At 39.5% G+C, this 17,322-nt stretch overlaps 1 protein-coding gene across 4 annotated transcripts in view; it reads right to left on the bottom strand.

Annotated features, from left to right (window-relative positions):
* Positions 1-13,818, bottom strand: part of magi2a (membrane associated guanylate kinase, WW and PDZ domain containing 2a) — a 273,251-nt gene extending 259,433 nt beyond the window's left edge. For all 4 annotated transcript variants that reach the window (XM_085385962.1, XM_085385963.1, XM_085385964.1 and 1 more), the window contains exon 1: positions 13,325-13,818. In XM_085385962.1, the coding sequence (XP_085242088.1) occupies positions 13,325-13,625 (301 nt within the window). In that variant the 5' untranslated portion in view covers positions 13,626-13,818. The remainder of the gene's footprint in view (positions 1-13,324) is intronic.
* Between the last annotated feature and the right edge of the window lie 3,504 nt (positions 13,819-17,322).

The following is a 17,322-nucleotide window of genomic DNA, read 5'->3' as shown; positions in this document are numbered from 1 at the left end:
TTTCGTGTCCTGCTAGACACGAACCAAACTGCCGCCACAGCTGTTACTCCATTTCAACCATTATTACACTGCAAATAGAGGCAAGACTGGGTGTTGAGCAGAAGAGACACCGTGAAAGCGCAGGACCTCAGTGCATGAACAGAAACACAGACACATTAGGAGGATTATGTGACAGTAATGTCCAAGAAATGGAGGGATTGCTTCATCTCTATAGCTAAAGACCTCCGTCAGACAAATGTTGATGCTCGAGGAAAGTGTGACTTATTACACTTTTTGTGTTTCTGTAGACATATTTTTTCAACGTAAGTTAAAATAGTTTGGATAAAGGGCATGATATGCTAAATAGCAAAGCAATCATGTTCGTTATGCTAATTAGCCATACGCAGCTGTGGTGTTAACATGTGACCCAAACATAGTAGCCTTGTAAACGCAGTTGAAAAAAATATCCTGGTAAAAAAAAAAGAAATCAAAAGCTAACAAATAATGCACTTTATTTTTGTACAAATAAAGTCTATTTATTCAAAACTACAGTGCCTGAAAAATATGCAGTCACAGAGTGAGCAGTTAAGCTGCTGCTGCTCTGCTAGCATAATGCCACCCCTCCTGTGTAGATAAAAATCCCAGACTTTACTACCAAAGATTAAAAAAAAATCCTCAGGCAGACAACCAGGGAAACCAGTTTTGGTTTGGTTAAAATGTCAACACTAAAGCCTTGAAAAAATTTTAGGGTAATCCCAGAGAGGTTCCCGCATTAGGAAAACTCTACCCCCCACCCCCTCCAAGCCAAATCTGAGAAAAATATGTTTTTTCCTTTCAAGCGCTTGAAGCATGAAGGGTTTGTCATTTAAAGAAATTTGTCACATTAGCATAACCCTTTCTACTCTCTCTACCCTCTTTGCCCCAGTATTTCCCAAGCTGCTAGCTTTCTTTAACTTCCAAATTGCCCTAGCAACAGGTTAAAGGGTGGCTTTTAGGGCACATACAGGCCCAACACTACTCTTATACTACAGTAAATACTTGGTGTTGCAGTTTTTGTTTTTTATTTGATCTGTAACATTCATACATAATTCCCAAAAAGTTAATCAATGGCGGCAGTAATGAGACAAAGTTTGAGGCTCAACTTGAGCAACAAGATGAGAATGCTTGTTGTTTTTCTAACGTCTAAAATTAACTCTGAATTATAGAAGTTCACATTTAAAATCAGAGACTCGTCAAAGCCAGTTGTGGCCAATCCTGTGGGAACTCAGGTCTGCTACAACTTTGGCAAAAGCGTATTGAAAGTGACATGTAATAAAAGTGCTGGGCTGACAGACTGACCAGCACTGCTGTCTCTATAGAACCATGGCTGCTGCCATTTCTGACTTGCTAAAGCTCCCCAAGCTCAGGTTGCTGTAATGACTTTCTCTGCCACCAGCTAACACAAAGTGGACAACCAGCTAGCAGACTTGATTGGCTTCAGCTTACCTAAAAACGCTCCTACCTGCACCCCCAACACCACTAAGCGAAGCTCAATCAGCATACGGTTCTCAGTCACGCTGGAGTACAGCCACAGTAAGTGTGTTCTCACTGTAGAGGCAGTGAAAGATACAGTGACAGACTCCATAGCTGGCTGCATTAATCCTTGGTAAAAGCTGAAATAGGAAACTGAACTGGGACATTTGAGTGTGCAGGAAGGATAGAGTAAAAGCAGCAGTAGATGTGATATAAAGATAATTTACCTTGATGCTTCAGCAGGAGCATTTATGATTTTATTTTCATGCAGATTTCCCACTCATGACAGCTCTTTTTGCTCATGGATGTGACTGCTTAGAAACCATTCTGCATGCTTAGCGTATACCTGACTCCTCGCTAAGAAGCAAATAGCAAAAGACGTACTGAAATAGGTTAACATGATTGTGACAGAAACTACAGCGTGGGGGGTGAGAAGCCCGACAATGTGTTAATTTCTGCTTATCAGAACACTCGCCTAGAGTTGCATCAACAGCATCTGCCACTTTGTGTTAATTCTGCGAATTTAAAGTATTAACATCCTGCCCCCTGTTCTCACACAGAGCTTTGCATAGGCGAATCCCTCATCACCACAGCTAGCTGTTTCAGCATACATCACTGCTATGTTTTCCTCTTACTCAATGTGTACACAAATCACCAATCTTAATAGGGATCAGGAGAAGTGTTAAAAGAGAAACAACAAGCTGATAAGCTGCAAGCAAAAATTCCAACATGTATTGCACATTTCAAAAATCAAATTCCAGTTGCTCAAGGCATCGCAAGTCTCCCAACCCTGTTATTAACTCCTGACAGTTATTAACTCATTAGTCTTCCTGATATCAAGATGCATCTTCCGGGGACAGACATGGGTGTTCATTCAGTGACTTAGCTGTACTGTAAACAGCCAGCATACTCGTTCCTTTTCTTCTGTAAACTTCATGGTGAACAATTGAATGCAACATAATGAATGTCTGAACCCAGGAGAGAGACTCTGAAAATGTGCATCATTATTCTTTACTAGCATCTAATCCACAGGGGCCACAACAGCCACATGATGTAGTCTTAATGCCACTCTTACATTATCCATAATGTTCTGCTCTAAGCACAATTCATCATTTCTCTGGGAATGTAACTTTTCTCTAATATTCTTCTTTGTGTTTTGCGGACGTCCTAATTATGTCCTACAGGGCACACCTGATTGCTGATGGCAAACTAATCTAATCCTCACCTCAGAGACTAATAAAAGCCCTGCTATAGTGTGTGTGTGTGTGTGTGTGTGTGTGTGTGTGTGTGTGTGTGTGTGTGTGTGTGTGTGTGAGAGTGTGAGTGTGAGAGAGAGAGAGAGAGAGAGAGAGAGAGAGAGAGAGAGAGAGAGAGAGAGAGAGAGAGAGAGAAAAAAAAAGATAATACCCAAGGATTTCAGTTGACATGAAAAATTAAAGACGCATACATTATGTAGGAAATTAAGTACTTAAACTCATAAACAGTACTCATGTTCGCCAAAAGAATCAAGATCCACGTTTTTAATTACAGAGAAGAACACGGTAAACGCTAACAATCCAGACAAGACATCCCAAGAGAAAGAGAGAACACCTTTAGAGTTGTGGCATTAGTGAAGCAGCAGAACACTGCAAAAGAGAACGATGTATTATTCAGAAAGGCCATGGACATCTTTTGGAGATCAACCATGCATGTAAGCCAGTCATTGACCCTGTTCCGTGACTGGAGGCAGAAAGAAGCTAAACAAAGCACAGCTTATTACTGTTTTATTGGAATGTAGCGGCCTCATTGTAAAACAATCAGGTGGCTACATTGCATTAAAGTACTTTAATTACTGGCAGTATGTCTACTTCAACTTGCTCTTTGTTTTAAAGCAAACAATAAAAGTTACATTTAAGGGTGTAAAAGCAAATCAATTAATGGCAGTGCAAAGTGTTTACCTGCTGTAATGCCTTAGTTGTAATACTATGTTACTTATTTCCAATAATTCAAAGATAGTGTGAGAAGGTGTGGAACGATTTTAACAACAACTTTAACAGCAAAATTAAAAATCATTACAAAGGTATTTTGTTTCTCTGGCACCAAATGGGAAATAATTACATAACAAAAGAGAATTCAACACGAAAACAAAAAAAAATTTCATTATCAGTATTGGATGTCAGCCAAAGAGGCTTGTTTTTAGTTGAGCTTAAGGACAGGTACACAATTTCAAAATTGTTTTTCAAGACCACAGAGTCTTGACTAGTCACAGTAGTGTTATCAGTTCAAAATATTCAGTGTAACAGATGCCACTGTGCTGTCAATGTTTGGAGCTGTTAAAAAAAAAAAAACTAGGTAGTGCTAGGTTATTCGCTAACGCTAGATTGCTTGGTTTGTCAGTTGCATCCATAAACTGTACTGATTCATCATACTGACAGAGTTCATCTAATTAGCTACAGGATCGTGCAAAATTATTGAGCCACCTCTCATTTTTTATATTTAGCTAGGAGAATTGTAAAAAGGCGCACTGATTAATTGAAACTAGGGCTGCCACAAACGATTATTTTGATAGTCGACTAGTCACCGATTATTTTTGCGATTAGTCGACTAATCAGATCATCATCCATTGGACGTACAGCGTACAGCTTATTGCACCAGCAGCATCTGCTCTTATATAACTATCATTAGCTTACAGCTTTAAGTGTTTAAGATCTGTGCTAACTAAAAATAAAGACAAGATGATAGTTTATTAAACTTCACCGAAACAATCTGCAAATTTCATTAAAATTTAATAAACTCCTTGCTATCTAAAATATAACAGGACACCGGAATAAATTCTCGAGCATCTCACACTTCTGATAATCAGCTGTCTGCTTGACGTTTATTCAGCCGTGTAAAAACTATAACTTTAATCTCAGCCAAACCGATTCACTCAGGAACAAATAAAATACTGGAAAAAGCCAAACAATAACATTTTTAAGTTATCTAAGTGACTTATATATCATGTTTAACCTGAGTAGCGAAAGACAGCGGTGTGTTTGAAAATGATCTGCCAGGAGTCCGGTGCTCTCACGGCGCTAGTGAGCCTAGCCCCCGGCTAGCTATCGAGCTAGTGGGTAACAGACGTCTCTGAAAACATCGGAGCGCTTTTGAAAATATGTGGTGTCTTGATAAACTGAGCAGATATTTGAAGTTTACACAGCTACATTCTCGCCTGAAAATATGTTAAACGTTTATTTTGTGACCCAGAAAGAATAATAAGAGTAACATTAAAACTAACTAGCTGCCGCCATTGTTGGAAACTGAGCTGGGCTGCGCTATGAATTCTGGGACACAGCTTCTTCTTCTTCGGGGTTTAACGGCAGCTGGCATCCTTGTACATGCAGTGCTGCCATCTTCTGTTTCAGTCCGTTATTACACTCTTAAATCCTACTACTCATTCCTGCGTCTTTTGTGATCTTACAAAGCTTCAAACGACGCGTCGACTATTAAATCAGTCGTCGACGATTTTGATAGTCGACGTAATCGTGACTAGTCGACTAATCGTGGCAGCCCTAATTGAAACATGTGCAAACATACAGTAAATGCAGTATATAAGGCAATATTGCTTGCCTAAGAGGTCAGGCTTTCTTTTAATTTCTTCAAGTAGTCTTCAGTAATAGTTCTCCAGGCCCTTTGAAAGACATTCAAAGCTCATCTTTGGATGATGGCTGCCTTTAGATGATCCCATACTGCTAAAGTAATGTTGAGGTCAGAGCTTGGGAGGCCAGTCCATGATTGATAGGGGTTCATTGTATGTTTCTCTAGTGTTTGGAATTATTGCCATGCTGATAAATGAAGCTGTTGCCAGTCAGATGCCGTCTAGATGTTATTGCATGGCGGATCAAAATCTGACGGTATTTTTCTGCATTTATAATTCCTTAAATTTTGATAAGAGCACCAACAACACTGACCGAAATGCAGCCCCAAAGCGTAACAGAGCTTTACAGAAGCCTGTAAGCACAAACTGTTGTACCTCTCTCCTGATCTCCTCTGTACATGCTGAAGATGATTTGAACCACAAATTTCATAATTTGGATTCATCACTCCATAATACCTGTTGCCACTGATTTTCAGTGCAGATCTTGAATAATTTGGCATATCTCAGCCCCTTTTCCCCAGTTTCCTCTCCCCTAATAATGGTTTCTTGACAGTCAGTCTTCTATTGAGACCGTATCTGATGAGGCTTCAGCAAACCACAGATGGATCAAATAAAAGGTGAGATGTATGCAGGATTTAATGGCTTAAACAAAAAAAAGAGTGGCTGTCATATACAAACACTGGACTAAAAAATTCAGTGAAAGACCAGCTGATGTCCAAAGAGATATCTTGAAAGATCATCAATAAAATCTGGGGACTGTTCCCACAACAGTTTCTTTCTGGCATCTTAGTTTAACACTTTTCCACAGGAGTTCAACTAACAGACTAATAACACATTGGATTGTCCCTTGCCAAAACCAAACCACAACTTTGACGCAACGTCCAAAAACCTGGATGGTCCATAACATTTTAGACATAATGCTCCAAAATGCACCAACGGCACACAGTAAAGAGGTCCAACTTAACACCTGTCATTTAACTACAGTATCTAAGTGGAAGAGCTATAATACAAGCCCCACTCATGGGTCTAACATGAGTCTGATCCACTTTTGGAGCTAGCTTTATGCGGCACCTAGAGGGACTGCAATTTTTTAGCACTTCCGCTCTGGCTTCACTTTTCAGCTTCTGAGATTGCCCCTTGTTCAAAACCTCAAATACCAAGAGTTTCTCTCTGTGAGCAAAGGTTTTGTTTACAGCTGGGTTTGAGCAAAACCTTCAGCTACCCTCAAGTACACTGCGAAAACAAACAACGCTCAGAATTTCAAAGCTTATTCTACCCACCCATTATTATGGGATGTTGCTCATCCTTGAATCATATTTGGGTTTATAAATGCAAATTTCTTTGTTAAAAAAAACAACAACTAATAAATAAATAAAAACACACAATAATGAATGAGAACCCAATAAGTAATCTGTCAAGCATTTCTGAATGCGAGGTGCACACTACATTAAGAACAAGGACATCAGAGAAAAAGCTCTGTTTACAGTGTAAACCTGGCAGGTGTGCCTAGAAGCAGATCATCCCCTGCTCTATGCTATATGTAAGAAATAGGGGTGCAACGATATTCGTATCGATATTGAACCGTTCGATACAGTGCTTTCGGTTCGGTATGCATATGTATCGAACAATACAACATTTGTAATTTATTTTATCAATTTTCCTTCTGATGATGCTGTCTGTGTTGAGCGCTCAGTGAATCTGTGTTCGACTACTCCGCCTAGGCTGCACTGTCGAGCGCAGATCCACTGAGCACTCAACACAGACAGCATAGTCAGAAGGAAGAGCGCAGGGCAAGCTAGCGAGACAGAAGTTAAGCTCTCCTTGCAACAGGCAAATTGAACCTCATTCAGATCTGGCGTTTGGAATTATTTTGGTTTTCATGTGACGTATGACCCTGAAGGTAAGCGAGTCATGGACTAAAGTAAAACAGTATGTTGGATGTTCCATGCAATGCTCAATTACATTGGTGTGAACTAGTGTGTTAGCGCAGTTAGCTCGTTAACGTGTTGGCCGTCTAGCCCCATGCACGGAGCGATCGGCGGTAGCTCGTTAACGGAGATTTGCCGTGTTGTGGCGTTAAGGTCATTTCAACGAGATTAACCTGAAAGCACTAGTGGGAACACAACGAATATGACTGCACATTTACGCCGACATCATCCTAGTGCAAAGACAAGTGGAAGCAGACAAAAAAAAGCAAGCATGCTACTAACTTTAGCCGAGTCATTTAGACAGCTGTTAGCACATGATTCTCCTTATGCTGCTGAGAATATAGCCCAGAAGAAGCGGATAGTATAGCTTTTATTTTGGAAAGAGACATTTCTCTGTAATAAACTCTCTTTTCCAAAGATGAGTGATTCCTCAATCAGATACAGGGCTTGCAATATCGCTAGCCCGAAGTCCCGGAGCTAGCGATTTTTTCAGTTGGGCTACCAAAATCTATCTCTTCCCTGCCCGTCGGGCTATTGTAGGAAAAATATATGTCAATGCTTTTGCATTCTTTCAGAAATGTAGCTGGGTAATTATGTCATTGGCATCGGTGAGCCACTGTCAATATGTGACATATTGAAGTCGCGTTTGAATTTGCGCTTGTTTTTTTGCTTTCACTTTGCAATCGTGCGAACTGTGTATAGAGAGCGACAGCACTGATCTGTGAGTGATGATAATTTGTGCACCAATTCCTCTGACATCGTCTTATTAATCGTTAGCTTACTATGCAAACATGACAAGTGAAATCTCCCGCAGCAAGCTTAAACATGTGAGAGGTTGATCACGCAGAGAATCGCTGAGCTTATGTGAGTGCATGTGTAAAAGCATTTCAGTTCTGCTGAGCCAAATAAGACAGGTCAGGGTGAAGAAGTGACAGCCAAAGAAAAGCTTACCACAAAACGGAGAAGTTATGACAAATCAGACTATAAGGCAAAAAGAAAGTGCAGCTTTATGGTTTAATGGACAAAATAATTTCTGTGGCTGCAATATGATGAGCTAAATAACCAGGGCTGCACATAAGTGGTCCGCAGGTGCGCATTCGCTGTCAAAATAAAAAACACGCACAAGGGTTAGGGTTAAATTTAAAAACTGTACTTTTGAGTTAAAATATATATTTATAATTTTAATAAATGACAAATTAAAAATGCATGAACATTTTTTGTATCGAAAAAATATCGAACCGTGACACCAAAGTATCGAACCGAACCGAACCGTGAATTTTGTGTATCGTTGCACCCCTAGTAAGAAAGGAACACTTCAGGCAATTTCTCACGCTTATTCTACTCATAACCGGGATGGATCTTGTGTTAACTTTTTGATCAACTGATACATTATTTAGTCTAATGGAAACCCCTTCAAATTTCCCAGAGTCCAGCTTTAAAATTTGCCCAAGTCAGTGAAAATCCAGAGGCATTCGGGACGCTCTGCAGCGCGTCTAAATTAGTTGTCTCTCTGTTGGCTCTGCGATAGACTGGCAACCTATCCAGGAATGGATGGAATAAAGAATTTGTAAACAGACACATTTACACATCTTTAACACTTTTATCTGAGGATAAGATCTACACACTGAAGCACTAAAGCCTGAAAGTTCAGGTGAAAATCTCAAAACACTAAATGGGTAAGTAGTGCCTTTTCATGTACTGTTGTCATAGAAACATTGTTACCATGAGGCGCCACAGACTAAGACAAATCTTCTCAAAGTTAAATGCGTTTAGCGGCTTAAAAAGAGGGAGAGAGAAAGAGGCAGAGAAGAAATGTTTCTGTAATACTTAATATAAAGGCCACAATCTCAGATCACACACAAAAGCTAGTCCTGATTTGCCACATTTATCTAAATAAAAAGAAGAGGGTTGCATTTATGATTACAGGTCTTATATAATAAACTCTAGACCCTCGAGGAAAGCTGGCTCTGAGATTAATAAACGTACGCTACAGTGGAGCTTGAATGTTCATAATGCCTTTAGATTTTTTTTTTATATTTCTGCATAAAACATTATCAGCTGTAATGAATGGAAATGACACATGTGAGGGTCAAGAAGATTTTGGTCACTCTTGCCTGTCACCTTTTGAGAATTTTCCTGCACTCCTTACACAATCTATTCCATTTTGGGACATTGCTGGTTTTCCTTACATGAACTGCTTGCTTCAGTTTCTATTCGATTAAAGTCCGAATTTGGTCGTTCCAAAACATTCTTTTTTACTATTCTTTGGCAGCACAACCTGTGTACTGAGGGTAGCTGTCTTCCTGCATGACTCACTTTGTCTTGAGATTCATTTCATGGATTGGTGTCCTGACATTTTGTCTTAGTATGGTATTTAGTGGTGTCTTCCAAATTGATGGTTCCATCAATGGCAGGGGGGTTCGAAACAGGTCTTAAACCATGACATTACCACCAACGCGGGATGCAGTTCAGATGTCTTCACCTGTCACAGAATGAAGAGTTATTGTACAGCTTTACAGAGAACAGTAGGAATGATTTCCTTAAGCATTCTTTATGGCAGCGAGGTTGAATCAGTCTGAGGGAGAAGGAGCTCCCGTTGCCTCACAAGTGTAGAGTGGGTGTCATGGGTTGTTCATGATGGAGAGCAGTTTGTTCAGCGACCTGCTGTCCCTAACTGACTCAAACGCCTCCAAATTTAACCAATGATGCTTCCAGCCTGGTGGATTAGTTAGTTGATTGAAAGTAGTGTGAAGCAGGGCACTTTGGAAGTGTTCACACTTCTAGAGTAGTAAGTGCGCAGATATAAGCTCACAGTATTTACCTTGTCCTTTATTCCATTTCTAAACTTCTTAAGTTTTTTTTTTTCAAGCTGCTCGACCTCCTCTGATGTGCATGCCAACAAAGTAGGTTTTGAAAATGACAAGAGTGCATAAATTTAACTAAGTTATTTTCTCGGTTATAATTAGAGTACCATCTGGAAACTATGTACTGACATTTTTGTTTTTGTTTATGCGATACCACTTGTCATATTTGCTCAATCCAGCATGAAAGTTGAATGTAAATAGCATTTTCTTCATTTTTGTGACCTGGTAAAAAGTATTACACTTTTTTTTTTTGCATTATTGTGAAATATAAAATATATACATATCACTGCTTTAACTTTTTTTCTGTATTTTAGACATCTTTGACAAATCAGTTCAGATTGATCTTGTAAGAAAAGCCAGTGAAGCTTTTATCCTTAATAGCTTTTATCTTTAATGTTCAAACATGACCTCAGATTTCAAAGTGTGAAAAAAAATGCTGGAAGTTGGCCGACAGACCAGAATGCTAAAGTTTTACAACAACAAAAAAAGAAGAAGAAAGAAGAAGGAAAAATCCCAGCGCTTAGACCCAGTGGGGATGTCAGGCTTGGTTGAAACCCTGAGGTTCTTGTCCCATGCTTTCAGTTCCTTTCTGCAAAAGTTCTATTTTAGCCTGAAAAACATTGTTTGAACAGCCTTATGGGTTGTCCATGTGACCTTTTCTTAAACTACAGCCAGGACTCCTTCATGACCTTCTAGAGTACTCCTCACCTCCCTTTTGGACTTTTCTTTATTGGTTAGACATTCCTGGAGAGGACATTATTATTCTTCTATTTTCTTAGTTTGGACATAATGTCAAACTTATGCACAAGTTCAATAAAGAAGTTCTGTATTTGCTCATTCCTTGCCACTTTTTCAGGCCGTCCAACACAATTCTGTCCTCATCACTCTGAGAGCCAATCAGAATCTCCTCAGTGCGCCTTAAATCTCAGTGCTCTTCTACCATTCTGCCTTTCAGACTTTCATACATGCAAGCCAGAACCTTTTCCTCTCCCTCTCATCCTGGCCAAGGAGAGATCTTCATCCAAGTCTCCACCCGCTTCATCTCCATCACCACCAGTGTCTAGATTCTGACTGAACACACCTCACTCCAAGCTCATTCTAAAATTTACAGTTAGATCTTGATGTACAGATACGTTTGTAATACTGAATCATTTCCTCAATGACTGAACGACCAGCTGACCTCTTTTCTGTCTCTCATCTGTTTAATACTACTTTAATTAATATCTATGCACAAATACAGACATTTCTAGAGTTCACCAACTTTCAAGCAGCACGTGATAAACAAATAAATAACCATAAAGATAAAAAAAAAAAAAACTTTCATTACACAGTCATATTACCATATAACATCAGAACAAGTGGACTGAACTGTGCTCTCTGACTCGCTCTGCTCAATAAAGAATCTACTGAGACAGATTATAGGAGTTTATGTGCGTCTGCTTGAAAGTGAAAATTTTTATTATTGAGCACACAGCTGCAAGGGCACTGCAAAAGCCTGTTTTTCCCTCCAAAATATTTACTTAATGTACATATCAATCATAATAAAAAGAGCTCAACACTGTAAACAACCGATCGCGCAAACACGAGCACAGCTATGGGGAAATATCAATCACTTGGAAAATTGCTGGAGGATATAAATATTTCATGAAAAAAAAGTTAACATTTTAATTTGGTATAGGCTTGGCTGCCTTTTGAATAAATCCCTGGGGTGACGATGAACACACACACACACACACACACACACTGATACACTTATGCAAGCACACAAGCTAGGACTTTGATCCAAAGCTTCTTACAGGGTTTCGCTGATTTTTCACCCCAAAATGAGACCCCACAGATCCCGGTCCCGGCGTACAACACAAGACACGGAGAGTCATTAGCTGTTGAGATCAAAACCACAGACAGCCAGAGGAGCGTGTCCGTGACATAAGAGCTGCACATCCGGAGGACAAAGCTGACAAGAATGAGATGAGTCTGAACCAGGGACAAGTTAGGAAATTCTTTTTGACTTGTGCTCTTTTTAAAATGTGTGTTCTGGCTACTCCATATACTGCAAAACCAAACATTTCTTCAACAAACTATATAGCCTCTGGACCACATAATCACAGCCTCATGTGTATCCAGCGCAGCTACTACACTCACTTAAGCAATCCACAGCACTTCCCACGTAAAAAAAAGAAGCCCTCTGTAGTAATCCTGTGCATGGGGGCTTTTGCTGTTTCATTGCACCGAATACCAAGCTAACGGTGACCTTATCATACTTTATGATATTTTTCATTTTCTGTGACACAACTATAATGTTGAAATAGGGACTCTGGGATTTGCTCTAATATTTATAAAATTTCCCTTCCAAATCCAATTTAGTCCACTCAGTGAAGCACAAATTGGATAATAAATATTGCATACTTAAATGTGTGCTCTAAAGAAAAAAAAAAGAGAAAAATTATATGTAATTCAAAGGTTAAACTGAAAATATAGTGCAATTTTCTTTTATTTAAGAATCTGGCAAGAATAGCAGAGGTTCCATTTGGGCAAATGGCACATGCATTAAATGCAAAAATGACCAGTTCTCTTCATTTATGATCATCCCCGCAACTCCATGTAGGCGTCCATAAATGGCCAGCAAAATTACCCCAAAAATGACACAATCCTAACAGCTTGCTATTACAGACAAACTGACTAAAACTTATCAAAGTCAGTCCTGATTAATTTTCTGCCAATTAAATAATTGCTTATTTTTCTTCCTCTTTTTTGTTTTTAAATCAGGACATAAAATGTCTCAGTAATTTAGATTTCTAAATAAGAAAGATCATGTATGACTGTAATATTCTGCTGAAATAAATGTGTGTGCAAGGCTCAATCCAATTTAATCTGATCCAGCATCTCACATAATCCACTGTTTATATCTGTGGTATCATGCCAAATATATTGGATTAATACTTTGTTACACTACTGCAAGTACAGCACGCCTAAAGTAATCCATATCTGTAAGCTAGTAGCTGGGTTCAAGGCTGAAGGAGTTGGCGCAATACTTGTAAATGACTTCTTATGAATTATGAATAACACTGGAATGTGTTTTCTGACTGCCACAACTGTAACACACCCCCTAACTCGGACGAGTGCCAAACACATCAGGAGCACACCACGACCAACACAAAAACACGCCACAAACACCTCTTAGATAATCGTTTAGCAACAAAATAACGGCATCATTATAATATATATGTGGCAAGTATGTGATTTATTTGCATGGTTTACTGTAAGTATGGAGCCTTGGGGGTAAGCGCATCAGTTTTGGGAAACAATAGGTGCTGTCAAAAGAGAAAAGCGCGTTGAGGGGGGGGAAAGCTAACGGTTTTCAAAAAAGAACCGAAAGAAAAACTGCGACATGCGAGAAAGTTGCGCCGAAAGCTTACAAACCTCACCTTGTTTGACACACTTGAGTCGGAGGGGGTCTTTGCTGTGCTTGACCACAGCATGGACGTCCCTGGTGGTGAGTCCAGCCACAGGGGTATCATTGACTTCCAGCAGGAGTTCATCCTGGAAGAGTTTGCCGCTATGGCAGACCGCTCCGCCCGGGAGAAGCTCGCCGATAACCGGGAACTGTCCATTCTCTGCGCCGCCCTTCAACTCCAGCCCCAGTTCCCCCTCCTCATTCCTGCAAAGGACACTCTCGTGGACTTTGTTTGTCCAGTGGTTCTTCTTCTTCTTCAGGGTCTTGGACATGGCTCGAAGAAAGGGAAAATCACATGAGTGCGGCTGTGGAAGAAGTTTTGTCGCTCTCGGAAGTGCCTCAGTGTCACGGCAGCACTGTAAAGTGATCGGTTTCAGTGGTAAACGCCAGCTGTATCCATGTCCTCGCACACACTCACGCGCACAGCAGCTGGATCATCAGCCTGCCTTTGCAATAACTGAGAGCTGCCGAACTTGTGCCGCCTTCAGGGGATATTTTAAAAATCGGAACTCACACGATCGCAGTTTATGCAAACACCATCGCGAACAAGAAAAACGCAGTTTAGGAGAATTTACACTATGTGAATAAGTGATTGTAAGAAACACTACACTTAAAATTTGATAAAAAACAAACAAACAAACAAACAAACAAACAAACAAACAAACAAACATCTGTGTAGATAATGATTAGGTGATAATGATTAGCTCCTGGAGAAATATAGGTGGTTTTGTGTGGTGATGTAAGAAGTTATATTATTAATTAAAAAGTTTGGCATTCTTGTTTTCTATTGTAGGACCTTAACTAGTAAAATGTAGAAAACAAGACTCAAACCAATTGCAATCTGACTGCATCTACCAGCAGAAATGCAATAATATGCAGTGAGATATAGTACTTGTTCTTAATGATAAAACTAGATTATACTTTGTTATTATTTCACTTTAAAAACTTTGCTGACATGTGCAATAGAAACACGTCATCTTATTAAATAAATCAATGAGGCAAATCAGTATTTATCGTTGTAAAACCTTTACTTGCATTCCACACATTCCAAAAAGGAAGTTCATCTTGAGCGCCAAGAATAAAGCGCTTAAAACTTCTCAACTTCGAAATGCACAACATTACCAGTGTCATTTGAAAGCGACATCCAGCTTTGACCAACCCAACTGACCCGGAAGTGAAAGCTGAAGAAGGAGGAGAGAGACAAGGGTTTTCCCAAAATCCAGCTTTCCACGAAAAGAAAAAAGAAAAAGGAAAGAGGGGGAGGCAGAGCAGCGGTATTTCCACTGGCATGGCAGCAAAGAAGCGCTAATAACAGGGGGTTTCAAACCACAAATATGTCTCTTCTGTTTGACACTTGTTTACAGACACTTCTAATACTACAGTTTTAAAATAAATGCGAAGTATCTGCCACAGTGTAGCCGGTGAGACCATAACTATAACTTTAAAGATGTGATCATCTGAGTCTACTCAAATTTCTTTTTTCCTCCCCCAGCATCATTGCGATTCCTTTCTCCTTAAACATGACTCTGCTTCAATTAAAGTCTCCTTCTGGTTTGACAAGAAGCTTTGAGGGTGACTTCAGTGTGTTACTTGAATTGAAGCCCCAAACACATTTTTTTAACATTATTTTCAGGTGAAGTTGAAGGCAAGATTGTATTTACTTGAACAGCCTCGAGGTCTTGTGTGACGTTTATATTACGGAGCATTTTCAAAGGCTGCAAGTATTTATCAGCTGAGAATTCCTCCTCTATATTGATACTCAGATTTCAGAATCATTTGTTCCCTCTAACGGCATTTATGATCCGCTCGCTTAGTTGGTTTGTTGTAGGCCTAATAGTGCTGTCATGCATCAGAAAAAAATGGCTCTTAAGTGAAAATCCCCTTGTGTTTATCTCCGACTAGAGGAAAGGGACATAAAGCAAATGGAGAATTGGCTGACTATAATCCGTCTTCAAACAAGTGTGTGTTGTGGGTCTCTCCGTCACAGCACTGACATCCTCCAGTCTGCTTGGTGATGAAGCCTTTTCTCACGTAGTTACTGATCCCATTCTCAGTAATGATAGTTTGCCACTTTGCTGCCACAACTGTATAGATATGCAAAGATAATTGCTATTCTACAATGCAGAGTTATCAGTCATTCTTAATCCTTTTCAAAGCCTTAAAAATAGCATTTTTCCCCACAAGGAAGCATTCCAGTAATGACGTGAGATAAGTGCCCTGTTTTAAACCCAAAACGGCTTCCTCTTGTGTCATGATGTCATTTATTCCACCCAGTTCAAGGAAAGGTTGTTTTTAAGACTTTTTTTTTAATTCATTCATTCAATTAACTGTTCAATAATGTTTTCTCCATATTGCCACTACTTGTAAAATACCAGTAAAAGCTGATGGAGATACTGATACTGACAGCAAAGGACTCGATCATTAAAATGTTGTGTAAGCAATTTTAATTGTTATAAAAAAAATTAATAAAAAAAAAGAAGAATACCCTGGTAGCTGTAAGTGGATACTGAGTCATGGCAGCCTTACAGTGCATGGTCTCCGCTGCATCAATCTGGTAGTCTGGGGAAAGAAGATGAGCCAAATCTGGCAATAACTACAATAACTGTATGGGAGTGTTAAACACAAAAACAGGGGTTTTTGGAGGAGGTTTCATTGCACCATGAGCAGGCAGATTAACTCGTGTCCTGTGCAAGAATGGGACTTTCATGGAACAAACAAAAATAGATGGAGCACTCAAAGTAGTGCAAAGCTGCACAAAGAGCAATTCATGAAGGTCATAGGAGTCAAACTGAAATGAGGAGTGCTGTGTGGAAGTTTTTTAGATTTCTCTCATTTCTTTACAATTTGCTTGCAATGAGCCATACTTGAGTTCTCTGGGCTTTCTGAAGATCTTTTAAAGTTTTCCTTTGGACACTGTCTGATTTTTCACTCATTTATAGTCCAGTCTTTGTGATCTTCTCACTTTGTACTGGTGGATCAAAGTCTTTCTAGAAAGCACATGTTTGGCAACAACCTTTTTTTCAGCATGACCTCAAAAACATGGCCAGCGCAGTAAAAGCATACCTGGATAGAAAAACACATAATGGACCGCTATCAGTCACGGACTGGACTCTCTAGTGCCTGGACCTAATCGTTACTGAAGCAGTGTGGGATCATCTTGACAGAGAACGGAAGAAAAACACAAAGGCATCCAACCTCAAAAGAAAGATCTTTGAATGTCCTTCAAGAAATCCAGAGAGCTATTCCTGAAGACTACTTAAAGAAATTAAAGAAAGCTTTCCTAAGAGAGTTCAGGCTGTGTTGAAGATTAAAGCTGGGCATACTAAATATTCACTTTCAAGCTCATTACAATCATACAGACTCTGTTCTTGTATTTCCATGTTTGTTTGCACATCCTCCAATAAATCTCAGCACCTATTTTCTTTTTTATGAGTGATGGTGCAAGACACTTGCATAGTGGCTGTCCAGAAGTTCTTTGTTATAACTCGTGCAATGAATGTGCTTTTATGTAAAATATGAGATGCATAAGTCCCGTATAACTAAGAAGATTAATACTACTCTTATCTTTATGTCAAAGCTAAGCCAACTTTGGAATCACTATCCTGGAAGCAGTCGGAGACAAATGTAGTAATTCCCTGTAAAAAAACACTTTTCTTTTTGGTGTAAACGAACTACAGATAACATTATAATTTCTGAGCTAGGGTTGTTTGCATGGATTATGTTACCCATGGACACTCATCATAGCTGTACCTCCACACACAAGAAGGCACATGCAGCAAGCACAAGGCCTTGAAGCACGTGTTATTCTGCAAACTCAACTTACCTTCAGCAAGGATGCAGAAACACATACTTTATCGTCTAAATATGTAAAAATATGTACATTTAAACTTTTCCAGGTTCAAAGTCCAAGAACAAAAACACGCTGAGCAAAATTGTTGAGCAAAATAAGGAAATGCACATCTGAAGATA

Source organism: Rhamphochromis longiceps, linkage group LG17 (assembly GCF_057381845.1).
Source record: "Rhamphochromis longiceps isolate RC_006_pf linkage group LG17, R_longiceps_female_GT1.1, whole genome shotgun sequence".
NCBI lineage: Eukaryota > Metazoa > Chordata > Actinopteri > Cichliformes > Cichlidae > Rhamphochromis > Rhamphochromis longiceps.
Note: the sequence above shows the minus strand (reverse complement) of the source record. Positions and strands in the feature narration are given on the sequence as shown.